This window comes from Salmo salar, chromosome 12 (assembly GCF_965601325.2).
Source record: "Salmo salar chromosome 12, fSalSal1, whole genome shotgun sequence".
Lineage (NCBI taxonomy): Eukaryota > Metazoa > Chordata > Actinopteri > Salmoniformes > Salmonidae > Salmo > Salmo salar.
Window position 1 is genome coordinate 68,119,079 of NC_138302.1, and position 22,575 is coordinate 68,141,653.

General features: G+C 45.0%; 1 protein-coding gene across 5 annotated transcripts; it reads right to left on the bottom strand.

Annotated features, from left to right (window-relative positions):
- LOC106565546 (scm-like with four MBT domains protein 1) lies at positions 1-20,144 on the bottom strand. Of its 5 annotated transcripts, none has more exons than XM_014132801.3 (21): positions 20,031-20,144; positions 16,621-16,716; positions 16,457-16,545; positions 16,046-16,310; positions 14,355-14,443; positions 13,951-14,197; positions 13,670-13,764; positions 13,500-13,601; positions 12,627-12,786; positions 9,141-9,223; positions 8,756-8,882; positions 8,424-8,537; positions 8,270-8,312; positions 8,063-8,124; positions 7,845-7,984; positions 6,180-6,289; positions 5,749-5,924; positions 5,405-5,577; positions 3,684-3,914; positions 1,889-2,017; positions 1-1,751 (listed from the first exon to the last, which is right to left on the bottom strand). In XM_014132801.3, the coding sequence occupies exons 2-21, from the start codon at positions 16,643-16,645 to the stop codon at positions 1,611-1,613; spliced, it is 2,601 nt and encodes an 866-aa protein (XP_013988276.1). In that variant the 5' UTR covers positions 16,646-16,716; positions 20,031-20,144; the 3' UTR covers positions 1-1,610. The 5 variants fall into 5 exon arrangements, with proteins under 5 accessions (XP_013988276.1, XP_013988275.1, XP_045547606.1 ...); XM_014132800.3 differs by having other exon boundaries at positions 16,457-16,548; XM_045691650.2 differs by having other exon boundaries at positions 16,067-16,310; positions 16,457-16,716.
- Positions 20,145-22,575: the final 2,431 nt, after the last annotated feature.

The following is a 22,575-nucleotide window of genomic DNA, read 5'->3' on the forward strand; positions in this document are numbered from 1 at the left end:
TAAGATGATAAAATTGCAGTTTATTACTTTTAAAAGCAATAACAATCATTCTGTAAACATATTCACATTGGAAATCCACAAACTATTTACATTTCAGATTGTTTCATGAGAAACCCCTTTAGTTGACTTATCTACCCAAACTTATTTTCAACATGAGCAACAGGAACGTAAAATCAAGTAATCGATAAAGTGAACGGGAATAGAAACATGAAGACTTTCAATGACAGCCCTGAATGAAACGACAAGCTGATGTGGAAGGTGATAATGAGCATAAATAACAGGGAATGTCTCAAACATGGCATAGTTCTGCCTTGAGTTCAGTTCATTTTTTAGAGATAGCATGAGTATTATCCTACATTATTATCCTACATTATTGTTTTTTTAGTCACTTACTGTACATTTTTTAAATATAAATCAATAAATGTTTTACTCAAAGCAATCTGCAAAATGCTTTAAAACATAGTTGACATTGAATCTTTAGAAATACTTTAAAAATGGTTCAGTTTATACTTTGATCAAGCTGCAATATACAAGAGGTAAAATGAGGCCAAACAGGTCCTCAATAATAAAATACTTTTTGATCGGAGACGCCCATAATTGTCAGGACCATCTTATAACCCTGTCGACCACCCCATGAACACCCATAACTAGTGACTGACTTACTATATTACACACAACTAGTGACTGACTTACTATAGTACACACAACTAGTGACTGACTTACTATAGTACACACAACTAGTGACTGACTTACTATAGTACACACAACTAAAGTGGTCATAGTCATCATAAAGACAAAAAGGTCAAGAACAGCCTAACCCGTTGAGAATCTGCATTTAAGATTCCTTGCATTTCACAGACAGAGATTAAGACTATTCCTGGACTAAGAACCATTTTCAATGGAGAATCTCCACTGAAGATACTTTTTAGTCTAGGACCAGGCTTAATCTGTATGGAAACCGTCCCCAAAAGTCAGTGAAATCGATTACCCTAACCTTGTAGACCGATGTAAACACCTGGTGATGATAGTGCAAATATGTCTCCCAACATAAGGTGCTGTTATTCACATTATACAGATTCAACATGTCTAGTGTTTCACAATGAGGGGGCTTTGCATTAATAAGAGGTGAACTAGTACCTAAACAGGTATCCAGATCTCTTTTGTTTATATGCTTTACCTTGGGTTTTCATTTCAACCAAAGTCTTAATTGATGAATGGATGGACAATAATTCCATGAATTTGTACAATTATCTTGTGCTTTTCAATTCCCCTCCACTGTGTACAAACGAACATGAAATCCCTGAAAGATACAGAATTCAGTCACATATTCTAGGGGTGAACAGCTGAGGCTATAAGCTGTGTCCATCCTGGAGCAGCATATAATGTACATAACAACCAATGATGTATATAAACCCTGGATTGCTGATGCTATGTATTGGCCACATGTCAAAAACAATTCTATAGCTTTCAACATCTTTTTTACAATGGAGATGTACAGAGATGGCTGTGGGGTGGCTTCAATACAACGCCCCCTATCAGTCATCCAGGGTTTATACACATCATTGAAAACAACAGTGTGCATAATGCGTGCGCACAGACACACACACTCATCAGCCGGCAAAGTGCTGGTAAAAGGCCAGTTTGACCCTCTCTATAAGGTGACACAGTTTGATGGCAGGGCCCAGCTTCAGCCCCATACACTCCTGTACTGTGGGCAGGCTCAGCAACAGCAGGGCCTGGCCATCTATCTCCTGTCAACACACACAACAACATGGCTCAGTGCACTGTGCGTGTGTATGTGTGTACACATGTGTATGGCCTTCTCCACACCGAAGTGTGTGTGTGTGTGTGTGTGTGTGTATGTGTGTGGGTGGTGTGTCACTCCTACTTGGTCCCTGAATATGCGTGCCAGCGGGGAACAGTCAGTGGTTCTGATGAAGTGAGTCACGTCAGTGATGCTCCAGCCCAGAGGACTGCTGTCCAGATGCAGCTTCTCCTGCACCTCCACCCGCCCACTCTGAGACAGAACACAAAAATAAAGAGTTCCACATATATATACTGCTCAAAAAAATAAAGGGAACACTTAAACAACACAATGTAACTCCAAGTCAATCACACTTCTGTGAAATCAAACTGTCCACTTAGGAAGCAACACTGATTGACAATACATTTCACATGCTGTTGTGCAAATGGAATAGACAACAGGTGGAAATTATAGGCAATTAGCAAGACACCCCCAATAAAGGAGTGGTTCTGCAGGTGGAGACCACAGACCACTTCTCAGTTCCTATGCTTCCTGGCTGATGTTTTGGTCACTTTTGAATGCTGGCGGTGCTTTCACTCTAGTGGTAGCATGAGACGAAGTCTACAACCCACACAAGTGGCTCAGGTAGTGCAGCTCATCCAGGATGGCATATCAATGCGAGCTGTGGCAAGAATGTTTGCTGTGTCTATCAGCGTAGTGTCCAGAGCATGGAGGCGCTACCAGGAGACAGGCCAGTACATCAGGAGACGTGGAGGAGGCCATAGGAGGGCAACAACCCAGCAGCAGGACCGCTACCTCCGCCTTTGTGCAAGGAGGAGCAGGCGGAGCACTGCCAGAGCCCTGCAAAATGACCTCCAGCAGGCCACAAATGTGCATGTGTCTGTTCAAATGGTCAGAAACAGACTCCATGAGGGTGGTATGAGGGCCCGACGTCCACAGGTGGGGGTTGTGCTTACAGCCCAACACCGTGCAGGACGTTTGGCATTTGCCAGAGAACACTTTGATTGGAAAATTCGCCACTGGCGCCCTGTGCTCTTCACAGATGAAAGCAGGTTCTCACTGAGCACATGTGACAGACGTGACAGAGTCTGGAGACGCCGTGGAGAACGTTCTGCTGCCTGCAACATCCTCCAGCATGACCGGTTTGGCGGTGGGTCAGTCATGGTGTGGGGTGGCATTTCTTTGGGGGGCCGCACAGCCCTCCATGTGCTCGCCAGAGGTAGCCTGACTGCCATTAGGTACCGAGATGAGATTCTCAGACCCCTTGTGAGACCATATGCTGGTGCGGTTGGCCCTGGGTTCCTCCTAATGCAAGACAATGCTAGACCTCATTTGGCTAGAGTGTGTCAGCAGTTCCTGCAAGAGGAAGGCATTGATGCTATGGACTGGCCTGCCCGTTCCCCAGACCTGAATCCAATTGAGCACATCTGGGACATCATGTCTCGCTCTATCCACCAACGCCACGTTGCACCACAGACTGTCCAGGAGTTGGCGGATGCTTTAGTCCAGGTCTGGGAGGAGATCCCTCAGGAGACCATCCGCCACCTCATCAGGAGCATGCCCAGGCGTTGTAGGGAGGTCATACAGGCACGTAGAGGCCACACACACTACTGAGCCTCATTTTGACTTGTTTTAAGGACATTACATCAAAGTTGGATCAGCCTGTAGTGTGGTTTTCCACTTTAATTTTGAGTGTGACTCCAAATCCAGACCTCCATGGGTTGATAAATTGGATTTCCATTGATTATTTTTGTGTGATTTTGTTGTCAGCACATTCAACTATGTAAAGAAAAAAGTATTTAATAAGATTATTTCATTCATTCAGATCTAGGATGTGTTATTTTAGTGTTCCCTTTATTTTTTTGAGCAGTGTAGTTCTAGGATCAGTGTGTGTGTGTAATTATGCAACAGCCACTACCGTAGGTGAGGGGGGCTGGTTCTCATCATCTGAGTAGGAGGTTAATTGTTTTTTTTTCCTGCACTGGCGGCGGGGTCCTTCCCGAGGGCGAGGTTCTGTAGGGGTAGGACGGGGAGAGGCGGGCTGGGACCTCCTCTCTAACACCTCAGAGTCACCCTGCTGCTCTGAGCCTGAGTCCTCCTCACTCAGAGAGTAGTCCTCATCTAGGTCCTCCTCCTCCTCTCCACTACCCTGGGGTACAAAGAAAGAGTACAGTTATGAGTTTAATTACTTCCCATATAAAAGTTGCCCATAAGATCAGATGTAAAATCAGATTGCACTGCGTTCTACCCCAAATCCTAACCTTAACTATTCAAAAATCTCTGACCTTGGACCAGTGGTTGGGGGAAACTAAACTTCTAGCTTCTCTTCCAAAAATGTACAGCTAGGACAGCTACAAAACCTAGGAGGCTCATGGTTCTCACCCCCTTCCATAGACTTACACAGTAATTATGACAACTTCCGGAGGACGTCCTCCAACCTATCAGAACTCTTACAGCATGAACTGACATGTTATTCACCCAATCAAAGGATCAGAGAATGAATCTAGTACTGAAAGCACAAGCTACAGCTAGCTAACACAGCATAAAATGTGGTGAGTAGTTGACTCAAAGAGAAAGAGTTTTGAACAAATTAATTTCTTCAAAAATGAAGGAGAAGCAAGAGATGGCGAGAGATATTTCGAGAAAAAAAAAAATCTATTTAAGTTTCACTTAGCTAGCAAATGCAGCTAGCTAGTTTAGCCTACTCAAACACTAGGCTCAAACAGAGGTATGCTATGACTATCCAATACAACACTGGAACTCTTCCAAGTCAAGGTAAGCTTTTGGTTTTACTAATTTATTGCCACCGGGGCCCGCTGGTGTAACTGCTAAACTGCTTACTAACTGTACACTAACATTACTGCATGATTGTAGTGGGTTTACTAATGCGTTATTAGCTATGTTGATTATGACGTTACTTAAGCTAATATGGTGACAACAATGTAGGCTGTGTGTAACTGTTCTAATATGGTTTGGCTTGGAAAGGTTCTTGCCTGGTCACATACAGTTGATGTGTTGTGCATTGAAGTCCACAAGCAAAGGGACAAGGTGAGAGGAGGAGAGCGCATAGAAGTGAGAAGGAATACAACGTGGCTGCTATGAAAGTGAACTGTGTTCACGTGTGATCAGGGATGTATTCATTCCGCTAATTCTGTTGTAAAACGTTTCTCAAACGCACACAGAACAAAACAGGGATAGACACACCAGGGACCCGGCGGGCGTGGACGTTTCCGTGCGGGCAATAGAAACTCTTGTTTGCAACTGTTGGACTAACGATTACACCCTATATCAGCTAGATGCAGTCAAAAGAGTGTGCAAGGCGGTATTGAATGTCACCTCAAATTTGTCTCTCGACCTGTATGCACCTACGTTGTAAACTTTCATTCATAGGAAAAGTTGTAGCAACCTCATGATGGGTATAGGGAAAATTAGAGTATCATGTAGTAGCCTAATTCCATTCACCCAGCTGAACTGGGTGAATGGAATATGAATGACAGTCAATATGCTGTAATAGAAATAAGGCTCATGAAAAAATATTAAACAGCATCAACGCCACTTGTCAACAGAATATCATCTTTTAAAAGTGAGATTTTCACTGGACAGTTACTTTAATGTGTTGAATGTCAGTATATGCAGTACCAGTGGGGAGCAAGCAGGGGTGCTGTCCACAGAGGTAAACAGGCGTGTTTTGCAGACAGACAGGGGCTTCCTCTTCTTCCTCCTGCTCCCCTCTTTGGTGCTGATATCCAGGTTAGTGTGACCGCCAGGGGGACGGCCAATGCGCTTGGTCTTCTTCTTACCGTAGTAATGAGCTATAGAGTACATAGACAGACACCAAGGAAACTATCTTAGAAAAATAATAACAGGTGTTATTCATGATTGTATAGCTAAATATTGATAAGTACATTGTAAATACAATCTGTATGTCTGTCTATACGTGCATACATGTGTGTGTGTGTGTGTGTGTGTAAGGTAGCACATACTGTATTTAGTCTTGGTGAACAGGGAACAGTTCTCTGAGCAGTGTTCCCGCACCATGTGAGGTGTGATCAGGTTGGGGCAGCACTCCAGCCTCACACACGTCTTCCTGCAGAACTCAGCCACCTGGTCAGCCGTACGGGAAATCCCCACAGTGGCCCGGTAACTCTTCCCTTTGTACCTACACACCACAACACCGTCCAGAGCAGGATAGGTACACCCATTAATACGGTCTGTCAGAGACCAATGTGGCAGAGAGCATCTCTCCCAGGTCCCAGAGCAAATCTACCTCATACAGAAAACTCTGTACGGATTAGTGCGTGTACCGTTTCTCATTTTATCCCAATACTGTACAATCTAAACCGTCATGGTATCACTACCATGTTAGTGTGTTATGGTGTATACTGTGGTCTGTCTATTGGTTGGGTAGACTGACTTGGCCTTGAGAGTCTCTCCCTGGCCGTGCCCCCTCAGCTCTGGGTCCTGCTGCAGCTCCCTCAGCACCCGGCTGGGCTTGTAGGCCGAGCTGATCAGCAGCGTCAACACCTGGACCACAGGACAGGAGGAGACGGGGGTTAGAAGTACACACTGTAGGATACAGCACAGAATTAAAACAGGACACTAGAATGGATTATGTATCTGTATGGTGATATCAGTGAGAAGTCATCTACAGTAGTGCATGTGTTAATAATAATTCATTACATTTGTAAAGCGCTTTTCATTATACAGAAAAATTTTAAAGTGCATAAAATAAAAAAAATGAACCAAATGAATAAAATAAAAAAAACGGACACAACTAGACAGGGAAACTGACACAAAGAACACAGCTGGCGCTACAAGAGACATGGACACCAAGAAGCACAGCTATCAACTGACATCCTTCCTAAAGAGAAAGTTCTTTCGGCCCCTTTTACAGTGTGTTGTCTACAGGTGGTCCGGAAGGACATTATAGAGGCCGAGATGAAAGCCTAATCCCCCCAAGGAGTGGAGATTAATCCTGGGGGCGTGTAGGAGCAGGCTATGGCTTGACCTGAGGGTACGGGTGGGGTTTTGGAGGGAGAGCAGTTCTTTGAGATAAGGAGGGGCATTGCCATGAACACACCGGAAAGTCAATCCGGAATAAGACGGGGAGCGAGTGCAGAGATGCCATGTTGGGGGTGATGTGATGGTGTTTCCACACACTGACCAGGATCCTAGCAGCACTGTTCTGGATGTATTGGAGCTTCTGAAGACTCCTGCCAGGGCTCCTGATGAAGAGTCCGTTGCGGTAGTCCAGCCCTGAGGAGATAAAGGCATGGATGAGCTTCTCTGCATCAGACTGAGTGAGGGTGGGACGGACTTGGGCAATAGAATGACGCTTTACGTGGCTGTCAAAGGTCAGGGAGGAATCAAGCTTTACACCCAGATTGGAAACTGAGGGGGAGAGAGGGATGTGCTGTCCTGCCATGTTGAGTTGTGTTATTGGTGCTGGACCTGGAGGGAGGTGCCAACATGTCGGGCCTCGGTTTTGCTGCTGTTCAGTTGAAGGACGTTTTCCTTCAAGGCATTTGTTCATCAGCTTAACAGTGGAATGAGATTCCATGCCGGGTAATGACACGACCCAGGGGGAGCATGTACAGGATGAACAGGATGCGTCCAAGAACAGATCCTTGTGGTACACCGCAGGTGACATGGTGGGTCCAGGTCCTGGGCCCGCGATCTGGGCCCACCTAGCAACACATACTCATGTCCTGTGAGAGGTAGGAGTGGAACCAGCTCAGAGCTGGTCCAGACAGTCCAGGGGCGTCCAGGAAGCGTTCCAGTAGGATGGGGTGGGCGACAGTGTCAAACCCTGCACTCAAGTCCAGGGGGATCAGGAGACAGGGGGAGCCTGCACCAGCAGGTCGTTGGTGACCCTGAGTAGGGCCGTTTGGGTGCTGTGGGCCGGCCAGAAACCTGACTGGAACTTCTCAAATCCTGTAGGTTGTTCAGACTGAGATGGTCCTGGACCTATACAGCAGACACTTTTTCTAAAACCTTGGAGAGGAAGGGGAGATTGGATGTTGGCCTGATATTTTTAGATTGAGAGGAGCTTGTAGATGTGTGCTGCTCTCTCTCTCACCTCTTTCAGCACCAGGACACAGTTGCCGGGGCCGATGCTCTGGGGCAGCTCTGCGATGCGGCCCTTGTTCAGGTAGGGGCCAGAGAAACAGAGGTGGTTGAAGAAGATCTTTGGGCAGCTGTACTTTCCGTTCCCCTGAGCTGCTGACAGACACAGACGTGAGATTCTCATACGCATTATTTTTGCACAAATTATTTTTCACAAGGTATTACACTCACCGCTCTCTGATTGGCTCAGATCCTGCTGCCTCGCTGCATGGGGTGTGGCTTTAAGTTGAGATCTGCCATCGGATCAAACCCAAATACACATACAGTTAGAAATAAAAACTGACAAGTCAAAGTTGGGTAAGAGTAGAGGAAGTAAGTTCAGCTTTTTCATTTCGATTCCCACGCTCTCTCTGTAATATGCAGTCTGCAAAAACTCACTGCTTCTCTGGTTGCACCACGACCACACAGCTCTTCCTCGGAGCTGCAACAGAAGAGGTCAAAAGTCGAACTACATTTGCCAGTAAACGTCAGATAAAACACTGACATAGACCAATCCCCAAAATGGACAGGAGGGTCTTGTTTGGAGCCTGACCTGTAGCTTTGGCGGGGTGCTGGAGGGGGTGGCCGTGACTCTCACACCAGCTGACTGGAAAGATGTCCAGGGAGTCCACATGCGTGATGACGTCAGGCAGAGTCTGCTTCAACCCTGGAGAGAACACAGAGAGCAGAGAGAGGAGGTTATGAGTGGCTGAACACGTAAACACTTTGTAAATAGAACACTGAGAATTCAGGTAGCTGAAATTACCACCCAAAACTGACTTGGTCGTAGTGATAATATTCACAAGATCAACATCCTTCCCCCAAAACCCTTACATCTCTCCGACCCAGCACTTCCTCTCCCTCCTACAGCTGTTCTGTCCTCACCTTCTAGACCCAGCCAGATGTGCTGACCTCTGACCCTGGTTACAGTTGCCATGTGGATGTATTTAGGAGAGATGGGATTCACCGCCTCCAGCCTCATGAACTCAACAAAGTCATGATCACTCTGCTCCTGGAGGAAAAACACCTGTCATCAGTATAATTAATGTATGTATGTATGTATGTATGTATGTATGTATGTATGTATGTATGTATGTATGTATGTGTGTGTATGCATGTGTGTATGCATGTATGCATGTGTGCATATATGTGTATGTATGCATATATGTGTATGTATGTATGTATGTATGTATGTATGTATGTATGTATGTATGTATGTATGTATGTATGTATGTATGTATGTATGTATGTATGTATGTATGTGTCTCACCACAGGAAAACAGCTCTCTGGCGCTCCCTCTGCGCCACACTGTTTCAGGTAATACGCCCAGTCAAAGTCCTGACCCTGGTAACCTACACACCCACATACCAAGGAACACAGTAAAATGTCACTGGTGACAGCAGTACAGTGCATGAGATGAGTGTATTCCAGAGGTGGGACCAAGTCACAAGGTCCGAGTCTCAAGTCAAGTCCAAGTTGTGCATTCTAAGGGCAAGTCAAGTCACAAGTCAAAAACAAATCAAATCTTTATTAAAAACAATAGGCTACCAGACAGCCCTTTTCATTATTTGGTCTACAGCATATTTTGATTATGCAATAGTTAACTTAACAACAAATACCAAATGCAAGCTTCGTGAGTAAATGATCAATTTCAAGCAATTTCGACATACCAAAAGACCAGTAGTCCTGTGTTAGTCATTGTTGATTGATGCCCCATTACTGGTGAGCTTGCAAAGTAAACCGTTAATATTCTTGATCAAACTATTTTTGGAGCTGCATGTTTATTATGGCAATCCTCTCTCCCTACGAAGTGCAGTTTGTGCTGCACCTATCCTTCAGCTGGCCAGGACATCAGCCATCTGTTCGCTAGCTTAGTGGTTCTCAAACGGAGTGTTTCAAAGCTTGCGACACCCCCGCACGTGCACACAATTGCTGTTCAGATGTCGTTGCCTGTCATTTCAGATATAAACGGTGTGGCATTTTCAAAAACACAAGATACACCTGCACTTGGAGCTGAAAGTCATTCACGTTAGCAGTCAATATCAACTAGGGATATCGTACGGCCTACCTGTATCCAGCGGAGGTTTCAGGATCGTACCGCCTACCTGTATCCAGCGGAGGTTTCAGGATCGTACGGCCTACCTGTATCCAGCGGAGGTTTCAGGATCGTACGGCCTACCTGTATCCAGCGGAGGTTTCAGGATCGTACGGCCTACCTGTATCCAGCGGAGGTTTCAGGACCTTCCGGCCTACCTGTATCCAGCGGAGGTTTCAGGACCGTACGGCCTACCTGTATCCAGCGGAGGTTTCAGGATCGTACGGCCTACCTGTATCCAGCGGAGGTTTCAGGATCGTACGGCCTACCTGTATCCAGCGGAGGTTTCAGGATCGTACGTTCTACCTGTATCCAGCGGAGGTTTCAGGATCGTACGGCCTACCTGTATCCAGCGGAGGTTTCAGGATCGTACGGCCTACCTGTATCCAGCGGAGGTTTCAGGATCGTACGGCCTACCTGTATCCAGCGGAGGTTGCAGGATCGTACGGCCTACCTGTATCCAGCGGAGGTTTCAGGATCGTACGGCCTACCTGTATCCAGAGGAGGTTTCAGGATCGTACGGCCTACCTGTTTCCAGCAGAGGTTGCAGGATCGTACAGCCTACCTGTATCCAGCGGAGGTTGCAGGATCGTACGGCCTACCTGTATCCAGAGGAGGTTTCAGGATCGTACGGCTACCTGTATCCAGAGGAGGTTGCAGGATCGTACGGCCTACCTGTATCGAGGAGGTTGCAGGATCGTACAGCCTACCTGTATCCAGCGGAGGTTGCAGGATCGTACGGCCTACCTGTATCCAGAGGAGGTTTCAGGATCGTACGGTCTACCTGTATCCAGAGGAGGTTGCAGGATCGTACGGCCTACCTGTATCCAGAGGAGGTTGCAGGATCGTACAGCCTACCTGTATCCAGCGGAGGTTGCAGGATCGTACGGCCTACCTGTACCCAGAGGAGGTTGCAGGATCGTACGGCCTACCTGTACCCAGAGGAGGTTTCAGGATCGTACGGCCTACCTGTATCCAGAGGAGGTTTCAGGATCGTACGGCCTACCTGTATCCAGAGGAGGTTGCAGGATCGTACGGCCTACCTGTATCCAGAGGAGGTTGCAGGATCGTACAGCCTACCTGTATCCAGCGGAGGTTTCAGGATCGTACGGCCTACCTTTATCCAGCGGAGGTTGCAGGATCGTACGGCCTACCTGTATCCAGCGGAGGTTGCAGGATCGTACGGCCTACCTGTATCCAGCGGAGGTTGCAGGATCGTACGGCCTACCTGTATCCAGAGGAGGTTGCAGGATCGTACGGCCTACCTGTATCCAGAGGAGGTTGCAGGATCGTACGGCCTACCTGTATCCAGAGGAGGTTGCAGGATCGGATGGAAAGCATGGTTTGTCTGTAGACTGTTTCTTCCTCACAAATATCATAATTAATTAGCCAGAATATGTTGCATCTTCATCCCACTATCTGTAGCCAGAAGTCCTACCCACCGCTGAGGTATATAACTAACCCATCCAAACTAGTCCCATCTGAAATATACAGCTAGTCTATTGTTCTGGTAAAGATGCGTGGGTAGCAGATTGCTAAACGGTATTTTATATGAAGAACAAAGAAAGTGCAAGGCAAAACCTGAGAAAATGAAAGTGCTGTCTGGTCATTAATCTGGAAGTGTGAGCCCGTCTTCGCGTGCCAATGCTGATGACTGGTCAACAGTCAAGATGCTCCACTTTTTGGTTCTGAAGCACAGATTAGATGTTTTTGAAAGAAGAATTTTGTGCAATGCCGTAGGTCTATGTTAGTGGCCAGATTGAATAAGCAAAGGAATAAATATAAAATCCAAACGGTAGACTATACAGCGCCTTCAGAAAGTATTCACACCCCTTGACTTTTCACACTTTGTTGTGTTACAGCCTGAATTTGAAATGGATTAAATTGAGATTGTGTCTCTGGCCTACACACACAATCCCCCGTACTGTCAAAGTGTAATTACGTTTAGACATTTTGGCAAATTAATTAAAAATGAAACATTGAAATGTCTTGAGAGAATAAGTATTCAACCCCTTTGTTATGGCACACCTAAATACATTCAGGAGTAAACATTTGCTTAACAAGTTGCATAATGGGTTCCTGAGTGGCGCAGCAGTCTAAGGCACTGCATCTCAGTGCAAGAGGCATCCCTACAGGACCTGGTTCGAATCCAGGCAGCATTACACCCGGGCCGTGATTGGGAGTCCCATAGGGCAGCGCACAATTGGCCCAGCGTAGTCTGGGTTTGGCCAAGGGTAGGCCGTCATTGTAAATAAGAATTTGTTCTTAAAAGACTTGGCTGCATGGACTCACTCTGTATGTATGCAATAATAGTGTTTAACATGATTTTTAAATGACTACCTCATCTCTGTACCCCACACATACAGATAATTGTAAGGTCCTTCAGTCGATCAGTGAATTTCAAACACATATTCAACCACAAAGACCAGGAAGGTTTTCCAATGCCTCGCAACAAAGAGCACCTATTGCTAGATGGGTAAAAATTTAAAAAAGCACATATTGAATATCCGGAGACAAAACCCTGGCCAGATAAGTTCAGTCTCAAGTCAAAGTCGAGTCACGAGTCTTGATGCTCCAAGTCTGAAGCTATTTCATTTTCTATCAAGTCGAGTCTCAAGTCATGTGACTCGAGTCCACACCTCTGGTTTATTCTGCCTTACCTGGAGGGGGACTGAGGGGTACCCCATTTTTAAGGCTCCACTGGACAGGGAAGATTTCAGTGCTTCCATGGTGACAGAGGAAGGATGATCCAGGCCCCGCCCCCTCACTGTCTCCCTGTAGGCTGTCCATCTGCACCAGGAAGTACTGTTCACTCAACACCTAGGAAACACAATGATGACATCACTGTTACAGCCCCATACAACTTGGTGCAACCTATCACACACTATATGTAATTGATAAACATGGAAGAAGCTGTGTGGGTGTTACCGTGGTGACCAGGGCCTCATTTATAAACCATTGTGCAAATGTAACACTAAATAGCCGTGTGCTATTTCTGAAAAGACAGTGCACGAACAAAAATATTGAGATTTATAAACTTGGGAGCACGCCATACAAACACGTTTCCCGTTATAAATCAGACCTGTCGTGAAACTGTGCGTGAACGAGCATTATAACTCCACCTGAAAACTGCCCATTATTCACCTTCTATGGTGACAATAATGCCCTTATTTGCTGTATACTTTGGAAGTATTGGAATTAGGCCAAGACAGTATCTAAGGAAATAGCAATGCAAGGTGAACTTAATCAAATGTCTTTGGAGAGGTTGGCAGAATCTTTTCTTTTGCAGTGACTTTTTCTGTGTCTGACCATGTCAGAAAGACAAAACCAATTGCAAATGGTTGAGGACCTGTAAAAATATTGTTTGATATATCAATAATACTTTGTATTTACTTTTTCCCAAACCTAAATATGCTGCACTGCCCGCGAATTGTGAAACATTGTCTACAGTAGGCCTACTGCTTACAGTGGTAGTCTATACACTTCCAATGCAAAAAAGTGTTTAACGTCTGTTGGTGACATGGGGGCGTTACCTTCGTGACAGTAGCTGGGCTGATGTTAAAGGGGGCAGCAGGGTTCACTGCCTCCAACTTCATCCCCTCAGAGAAGCAGTGAGGAGAGAGGACTGGCCTGTCCTACAAACACACAGAAGACATGTGAGAGGGAGACAGCGAGGGCAGAGAGAGGGAGATGTAAAGCATACCTTAAAGAAGTCTCGATTGAAGGCTTCTTCTTTAGGCTGTCTGATGGTCTTTCTCACCTCCTCCCACTCTGCTTCACTGCGCAAACCACGAAGCACTGAAACACAGCAGATACATTATCACTAAGTAACTCTCATTAATACTTAAACAGACACACAAAGCATCCAAACAAACACACTACAAAAGTGGTCAGCAGGCAACCAGCCCAGCATTAATACACCTTATTCAAGGACCAGGGTTTGTCAGCAGTATCACAAGATGCAGAGGCAGTTCTGTTCCTTACCAGCAGGTGGGGTGAGAGAGCAGCTGTTCTCCTCAGCCCAGCCAGGTGGGTGCAGGAGGGGGTCCAGGTAGAATACCCATCGCCTGGCCAGTGACTGGGTGAGCCCCTCTGTCCCAGCGTAGCGCAGACACAGACGGCCCCCTATGTTGTCCTCCACCTGCGCCCCCCAGGCCACCCCTGGGTCCACACTGTCCTGCAGCTCCACACACCACCCCATGGGAAACAGGTCTGCTGGGCCTCCCCCTGTCTGAGCCAGGACATGTTGACATTTTTTATACAAAAACTAAATGCATAAAAATAAATGTAAAAAAGAATCAAGCTTTTCTGACATGTGTAGAATGTTGAATAGGTCCTAGCTATAGTTATGGTCCTGGTGTCCCCACTCCTCCCTCCCCCAGACTCACCCCCTGCAGTAGGTGTGCTGGTGCACTCCCTCCCTGAGCCAGAGCCTCCTCTAGGAGAGCCTCCCAGTCACCATGTTTCTCACGGACACCTGGACCCACATCACATTCATAAATAGTGTACATCATTAGGCTGTTAATTCCTGTATACAGTTGAAGTCGGAAGTTTACATACACATACGTTGGAGTCATTAAAACTCGTTTTTCACCCACTCCACAAATTTCTTGTTAACAAACTAGTTTTGGCAAGTCGGTGAGGACATCTACTTTGTGTATGAAACAAGTCATTTTTCCAACAATTGTTTACGGACAGATTATTTCATTTATAATTCACTGTACCACAATTCCAGTGGGTCAGAAGTTTACATACACTAAGTTGACTGTGCCTTTAAACAGCATGGAAATTTCCAGAAAACTATGACATGGCTTTAGAAGCTTCTGATAGGCTAATTGACATAATTTGAGTCAATTGGAGGTGTACCTGTGGATGTATTTCAAGGCCTACCGTCAAACTCAGTGCCTTGGGAGCAATTTCCAAACGCCTGAAGGTACCACGTTCATCTGTACAAACAATAGTACGCAAGTATAAACACCATGGGACCACGCAGCCGTCATACCGCTCAGGAAGGAGACATGTTGTCTCCTAGAGATGAACGCACTTTGGTGCAAAAACTGCAAATCAATCCCAGAACAACAGCAAAGGACCTTGTGAAGATGCTGGAGGAAACAGGTACAAAAGTATCTACATCCACAGTAAAACCAGTCCTATATCGACATAACCTGAAAGGCCGCTCAGCAAGGAAGAAGCCACTGCTCCAAAACCGCCATAAAAAAGCCAGAATACGGTTTGCAACTGCACATGGGGACAAAGATCGTACTTTTTGGAGAAATGTCCTCTGGTCTGATGAAACAAAAATAGAACTGTTTGGCCATAATGAACATCATTATGTTTGGAGAAAAAGGGGGGAGGCTTGCAAGCCGAACACCATCCCAACTGTGAAGCAGGGGGGTGGCAGCATCATGTTGTGGGGGTGCTTTGCTGCAGGAGGGACTGGTGCACTTCACAAAAATAGATGGCATCATGAGGAAGGAAAGTTATGTGGAGATATTGAAGCAACATCTCAAGACATCAGTCAGGAAGTTAAAGCTTGGTCGCAAATGGGTCTTCCAAATGGACAATGACCCCAAGCATACTTCCAAAGTTGTGGTAAAATGGCTTAAGAACAACAAAGTCAAGGTATTGGAGTGGCCATCACAAAGCCCTGACCTCAATCCTATAGAAAATGTGTGGGCAGAATTGAAAAAGCGTGTGCAAGCGAGGAGGCCTACAAACCTGACTCAGTTACACCAGCTCTGTCAGGAGGAATGGGCCAAAATTCACCCAACTTATTGTGGGAAGCTTGTGGAAGGCTACCCGAAACGTTTGACCCAAGTTAAACAATTTAAAGGCAATACTACCAAATACAAATTGAGTGCATGTAACCTTCTGACCCACTGGGAATGTGATGAAAGAAATAACATCTGAAATAAATCATTCTTTCTACTATTATTCTGACATTTCACATTCTTAAAATAAAGTGGTGATGCTAACTGACCTAAGACAGGGAATTTTTACTCGGATTAAATGTTAGGAATTGTGAAAAACTGAGTTCAAATGTATTTGGCTAAGCAACACAAACATATTTGCCATTAACCCCATATCACTCCCTCTTCACCGTCGGGTGGTCTCATTGGTCGCCCCTGCTGCCTACCCCACCCCAGAGGGTGGAGGTCAGAGGTCATGATGTCAGACCAGAAGTCTGCTCGTCGGTCGTCGTGGTAACCCTCATAGCGCAGCAGCAGCAGTTGGCCACAGGCAGTGATGATGGTGGCCACCCAGTAGGGTTGGTCAGGCTCCGAACGCACACACACCTCCAGCATCATCCCTGGGGCCAGCCCTGTCTGCAGGCTACGGTCCACCTGACAGGGAGGGAAGGGGAAAGACAACAATAATTCATGCGTGAGTGGATATACAATAAATAGGGACCTGACCAGGAAAAACTCTGTGCCCTAACTATAAGTACCATATCTGCAAATGGGCCCTGATGCAGTGAAATAAGACATACATGTTTGAAGGCGTGATGTGGAACCGCCAATACCCCATTCTCCTCCAGATACTCATCCCAGTTGAAGTCAGACTCCAGTTCAGAGCCCCCTGCTGAAAGACACACAAACTCATTGATAAAGACAGAAAAATACACCACTGCCATTGAACCATTGTGAGACTCACCAAATTCCTGTGCCTCGGGGTTCATGATGCCCCCACTGTGTTCCCAACACCACCCAGAAGACTGTATTAGCAGTAGCTAAAACCACTTTGATCCAACTGAAAAAGATACAAAGACGTCATTAAATAAACATGTCTGTGTTTAGGGCCTGGTACTCAGTGGCTACTACACACTTATACAGTTCCACTTCCAAGACAAAAAAAAAGGTTAGCACTCATGAAGATTTAGGTAGGTTGACAGGAGAGCTGCATTTGGAAAGCTGTCCGTTTTGAATGTGGGACCTTTAGGCACGGCAGGCCGGCCCGCTCATTAGGCATCTGCCTACGGCGGCAGATTGACAAGGGCGGCATTTTCTGAGCTAAACTGAGAAAGACGCACCTCCAACAACAAAACATCAAACCTCATTCTGCCACAAAACAATGACAATTTCTCTCAACCAGTGGCATATGGGCTTTTTAGATGAGCGTTGATGCCACCCTGTGATAAGTGGTGCCCACTTTGTCAAAGGCAGGGGTGCAAAATATGTTGGTTGTCCATTCCCAGCATGCCCCTCCAGGATGCTGTTGGAGACACATCGCTGTGGCCCTCCACCCCAACATTTGATTTCACCTTTATTTAACCAGGTAGGCCAGTTGAGAACAAGTTCTCATTTACAACTGCGACCTGGCCAAGATAAAGCAAAGCAGTGCGACACAAACAACAGAGTTACACATGGAATAAACAAACATATAGTCAATAACACAATAGAAAAGTCTATATACAGTGTGTGCAAATGAGGTAAGATAAGGGAGGTAAGGCAATAAATAGGCCATAGTGGCAAAATAATTACAATATAGCAATTAAAACACTGGAGTGATAGATGTGCAGAAGATGAATGTGCAAGTAGAGATACTGGGGTGCAAAGGAGAAGAAAAAAAAAACAGTATGGGGATGAGTTAGTTTTATGGGCTATTTACAGATGGGCTATGTACAGGTGCAGTGATCTGTGAGCTGCTCTGACATCTGGTGCTTACAGTTAGAGAGGGAGATACGAGTCTCCAGCTTCAGTGATTTTTGCAATTTGTTCCAGTCATTGGCAGCAGAGAACAGGAAGGAAAGGCGGCCAAAGAGGAGTTGGCTTTGGGGGTGACCTGTGAAATATACCTGCTGGAGCGCATGCTACGGGTGGGTGCTGCTATGGTGACCAGTGAACTGAGATAAGGCAGTGGGTTTGGCGAAGAATATGAAGCGAGGGCCAGCCAACGAGAGCATATAGGTCGCAGTGGTGGGTAGTATATGGGGCTTTGGTGACAAAACGGATGGCATGGCACTGTGATAGATTATTCAGCAAATTGGATGCAGTCTAACATAAATCATGTAGCAGATACAGGATATGGTAGAAAGAGTTTATGGCCTTTTCTGTAGCCTACAGGCTGGAGATAGACTGTATTGAGACTGACTTTTTACATCATGCAGGTTTCTCCAATCAAATAGCCTAACCTAAATGCTGCCCAATCAAATAAAAGATATGTTAACAAAAAAACAGGCCAGGTCAAAGTAAAATGGACAATATGGAATGGCCATTCACAACTGTTGTCCAGGAGTTTCACCCCATTGTCATGATCAGTGGTTTCAAGTTTGTATCTGTACATTTTTGACAAGCTGATCATGCGAAAAATAAAATAGTTCTGCATTTCCTGCTGTGTAAACACATTGCAAATAGGCTTACCATAACTCCTAAAAAGTTGGGTAGCTGGTATTCAGAGCTTAAAATAGCCAAATTGATTTATCACAGGAATAAGGACTAATAAAGCCAATGCAATGGCCTGTTTTACAAATGGTGCGCCTACCACATGGATGGGCATTCATAAAATTCCATTGTGGGTAAGACATGATAGACTACACCCAAGTAAACAGGAACCGACGTTTTTTGGTCCTGTTCGGATGTTCTTTTTTTGGTGTTTTACAAACTGTAGGCTTACCACTTATGCCGTCGCCGTTTGGACGTTTTTTTGTTGCAGTCTGGACCGGCCTTGATTTCCAAGGACAATGGTTTTTGGATAGACGTCTATGTTTGCTTCAGATTTGGTGCGGTCCAGACCAGCCTTGATTTCAACATCCACGGACATAGATTTTTGGTCCGGTCCGGATTTCAACGTGCGAAAAATACCTATTTTAAAAGTGTGGAAAATAGGTATTTTCAGCATACGGGAAACACGTATTTTATACTTTTATTCATAACCAGAAATGAACCTGACTTCAACATCCGGAATATATGTATTTTTCAACGTCCTGGAAAATACTTATTTTCCCCCATAATTCAGAACCTAAACTGGAAAATATTTTAGACGTCTTTTCAACGTCAAAGACCGGCCCTGCCGTTCTTTCAATTCAATAGACTGTCCATCTCTGTCCCTTTCTGTCAGGTGTGATCAGTCTCAGGAAGGATTAGTGTCCTGCTTAGTGCAGGTGCATCTGGCCTAGACCCATTCCTACCACACACAGCCTTCGATCAGCCTTTTGAGTTGTTGACATCTTTATTCATTTAAGGAGTCATTAACTGAACTCATCCTGAGAAATCCCTGCCTGACTCCATCCTCCGATAACGTCAACGTGACAAAGCAGTGATATCAAACGATGAGTGTGTAATTTCTAGGTTATAAACTGCCCTATCTATAGCATACTCTCCCGCCTGCAGTGACAGGTGTTCCCGCCAGTGGGTTAACGACGTCCCATCTCAGAAAAGGGGTTGGTTGACCATGGCGTGAAAAAACCAGCACAAACATGCTAAAGCCTGCCTACACATATGTTAATACTTTATGTTAGGTTGCTAAAATGGTTGTAATTAACAGTATAATTACTGTTTGCCACAGACTAGCGTGAAACCGTGTAATAGGCTACACTGTAAATTATTTTACAATGTTACATTAGACGCTTGCAATGATTCATCGCAAGCTAAACAACCATGAAATAAAACATATCTTGACTACAGAAAAAACTAGTCAGACTTTTCAGGGAAAGTTTGTGTTAGCATCAGCAATATGACAATCTGTTGACACAATCTTGCAGACAAGGGCGTCATGCGCCCAGCTCAACTTTAAATTCTATGTTGTGGTCGTGATCAAAATTGAATTCGCAACATTGAAAAGAGAATAACGCAACCTGGCGTGCCTCTGGCGGTTTTGCAATGTTGATCGTGGATATCAATCTGTGCAATGAAAATGATCGGGTGCGCGAAGCTTGCACACCGTTTCCACTGTTCACGAGCAAGTTTGCAGCTGAAATGTCAAGTATTAGTATGGCGCTGCGTACTCAATCGAGCACAACACAGCTTGACACCAGGAAAAAAACACACGTGAGCCACTAAGGCAGCTGAAAATACGTTTGCCCGTTAGCTAATATTTACAATGTACTAAGTATTGTATACACTTACGTGAATCTCAGCTTTTCCTAGTTTTTCCAAGTAAATTTAAAACGTCTCCCTCGCCTGCCTCTTGTTCTCTGCTTCCTTGCAATATGTCACAAACCTCAACTGCGCATGCTCGGTCATTCACTTTCTCAACCTGGGGCTGTCAAGAGGAAAAGGCGTCCCGCACGGATGGACTTGTTCATATATTTCAGCGATTAGAGGAAAAATATGAACATACTCTGCCCAAAACGTTGTGCTGTCTTTGTTTCAATTACAACAGCATATCTAGATCAATTCAAAAACAAACAACGACACGCGGTCAAGGATAAGCAAAAGAAAATAGACCTACACAGGCTGTCGTCGTGAGCCATGCAATAAAATGTATTTATAAAGCCCTTTCTACATCAGCCGATGTCACAATGTCAATGTGCTGTACAGAAACCCAGCCTAAGACTCCAAACAGCAAGCAATGCAGGTGTAGAAGCCACGGTGGCTAGGAAAAACTCCCTAGAAAGGCCAGAACCTAGGAAGAAACCTAGAGAGGAACCAGGCTCTGAGGGGTGGCCAGTCCTCTTCTGACTGTGCCGGGCAATAAATTATACAGCACACTAACTAGCTACCTAGTTAATGCAAACAATGCAATACCCTATCTTTTGACTTGTCTGCATCGAATTCTCTTTAGACTAAAGGCAACTTTTCATTTGTATGGTATATTTCTGTAGGCCAAAAGACTACGTTGGTTTAGACTCGGCAGGTAGGACTTAGATTCCATATGACTATAGACTTTTTTTTCTCTCGCAGGGTGGAGACTCAAGCAGTAATTAGGTCTGCTCCGTTTCCATGGCAACAGCACCAAAGACGCACTAAAGAATAGATGTGGGGTGGTGGGAAACTCGACGCAAATACTTTCATTGAATTTCCATTATTTATACTAGACAATATTCGCTGCCATCATGCAGAGTAAATTGGTAGATACATTACATTACATGTGCGTTCTACAAAACTAAAAATGTACTATTTTGCTATGTTTTTGACAATATGGGACGACAAGATGCCCTAATGCACAAGTATCTAATCTGGCCTAGGTTACAACAAAACAATCAGCCAAAATCCACCTGTAGGCCGTCATTGTAAATAATAATTTGTTCTTAACTGACTTGCCTAGTTAAATAAAAAATTTAATAAATACAACATACCTCTCAAGCATTACAAAACGTGCAGGTGAAACAGTGTTTTAGTGCTTGCTCCAATGACTAGACTTGCTCACACACAGGTAACTGCCAAAATAAAGGAAACACTTGAGTAAATGAGGGATACAAATTATACTGAAAGCAGGTGCTTCCACACAGGTGTGGTTCCTGAGTTAAATAAGCAATCCCATCATGCTACCATGGCTGAAAGAGGAGATCTCAGTGACTTTGAAAGAGGGGTCTCAAAAGGGGGTGTGTATATGAGATCTCAACCCAATTGAACACTTATGGGAGATTCTGGAGCGGCGCCTGAGACAGCGTTTTCCACCTTCTCGTGGAAGTATGTGGCCGCATCCAATGTTCCCTAGTTTTTTTTTTTTTTTACCACTGATCAAATGTCAGGTCTGTGCAACTTCCAGTGCACGTTTTCTGTGAACACAGGCTGTACCAGCTTTAAGTTACAGTGTCAGACAGTGTTGAAGTAGGCTACTTGATCATACTGTAGGCCTATCAGAGTTGCCTTCCATCAAAAACAATGGATAAAATGCATACCATAACATTTGAACATGGAAATTGCTGTTCTCTCATTCAGTCTACAAGACTTTTAAAAACATGCAGGACTTGACATTAACCTGTTTATCCACTTGTCCTTCAGACAAAGTCACTGAAAATGTGTCGTTTGATGCAAGAAACCCCATTACAAAATAAAATGCATTATTATTATACCATTATTACAGATAATCAAACAAATGATGCTACCCTCTACCTATTGGCTACTTAGCTTATTCAAACCTGTCTCAAAATACAACACTGCCCCTTTAAGACAAAAAAAGCTCTTTGCCTGACTCACTTTTCAAAGATGTCTAAAAATGTACACGTTTTCAGCTCTTGTAGGAAGCAATCACTCCCCCATTGCTCACTACACATGATCTATAACTGGACTAATAACTCACTAGCTAGCAAAGGATATGAACAAATATGCACATGTGGCTACATGCAGTTCTCACTTTGATCTCAAAACAAGTGCATTGCTCACGACCGCTCATGCTGTAAACAGTCCAGTTCAAAGTGAATGGCACAGGTCCATAAGCATATAGGCCGACTACAGTTCTGATTGGTTATGCCGCACCGGTCTGTGTAGAGTACGGGCAGAGTCGTACTCTATAGTCTCTATGCGGGTGCCACAGGATTCAATTCAAGGGATGACTCTCTTCTCTGTATACGTCAATGATGTCGCTCTTGCTGCTGGTGATTCTCTGACCCACCTCTACGTAGACGACACCATTCTGTATACCTCTGGCCCTTCTTTGGACACTGTGTTAACTAACGTCCAGACGAGCTTCAATGCCATACAACTCTCCTTCCGTGGCCTCCAATTA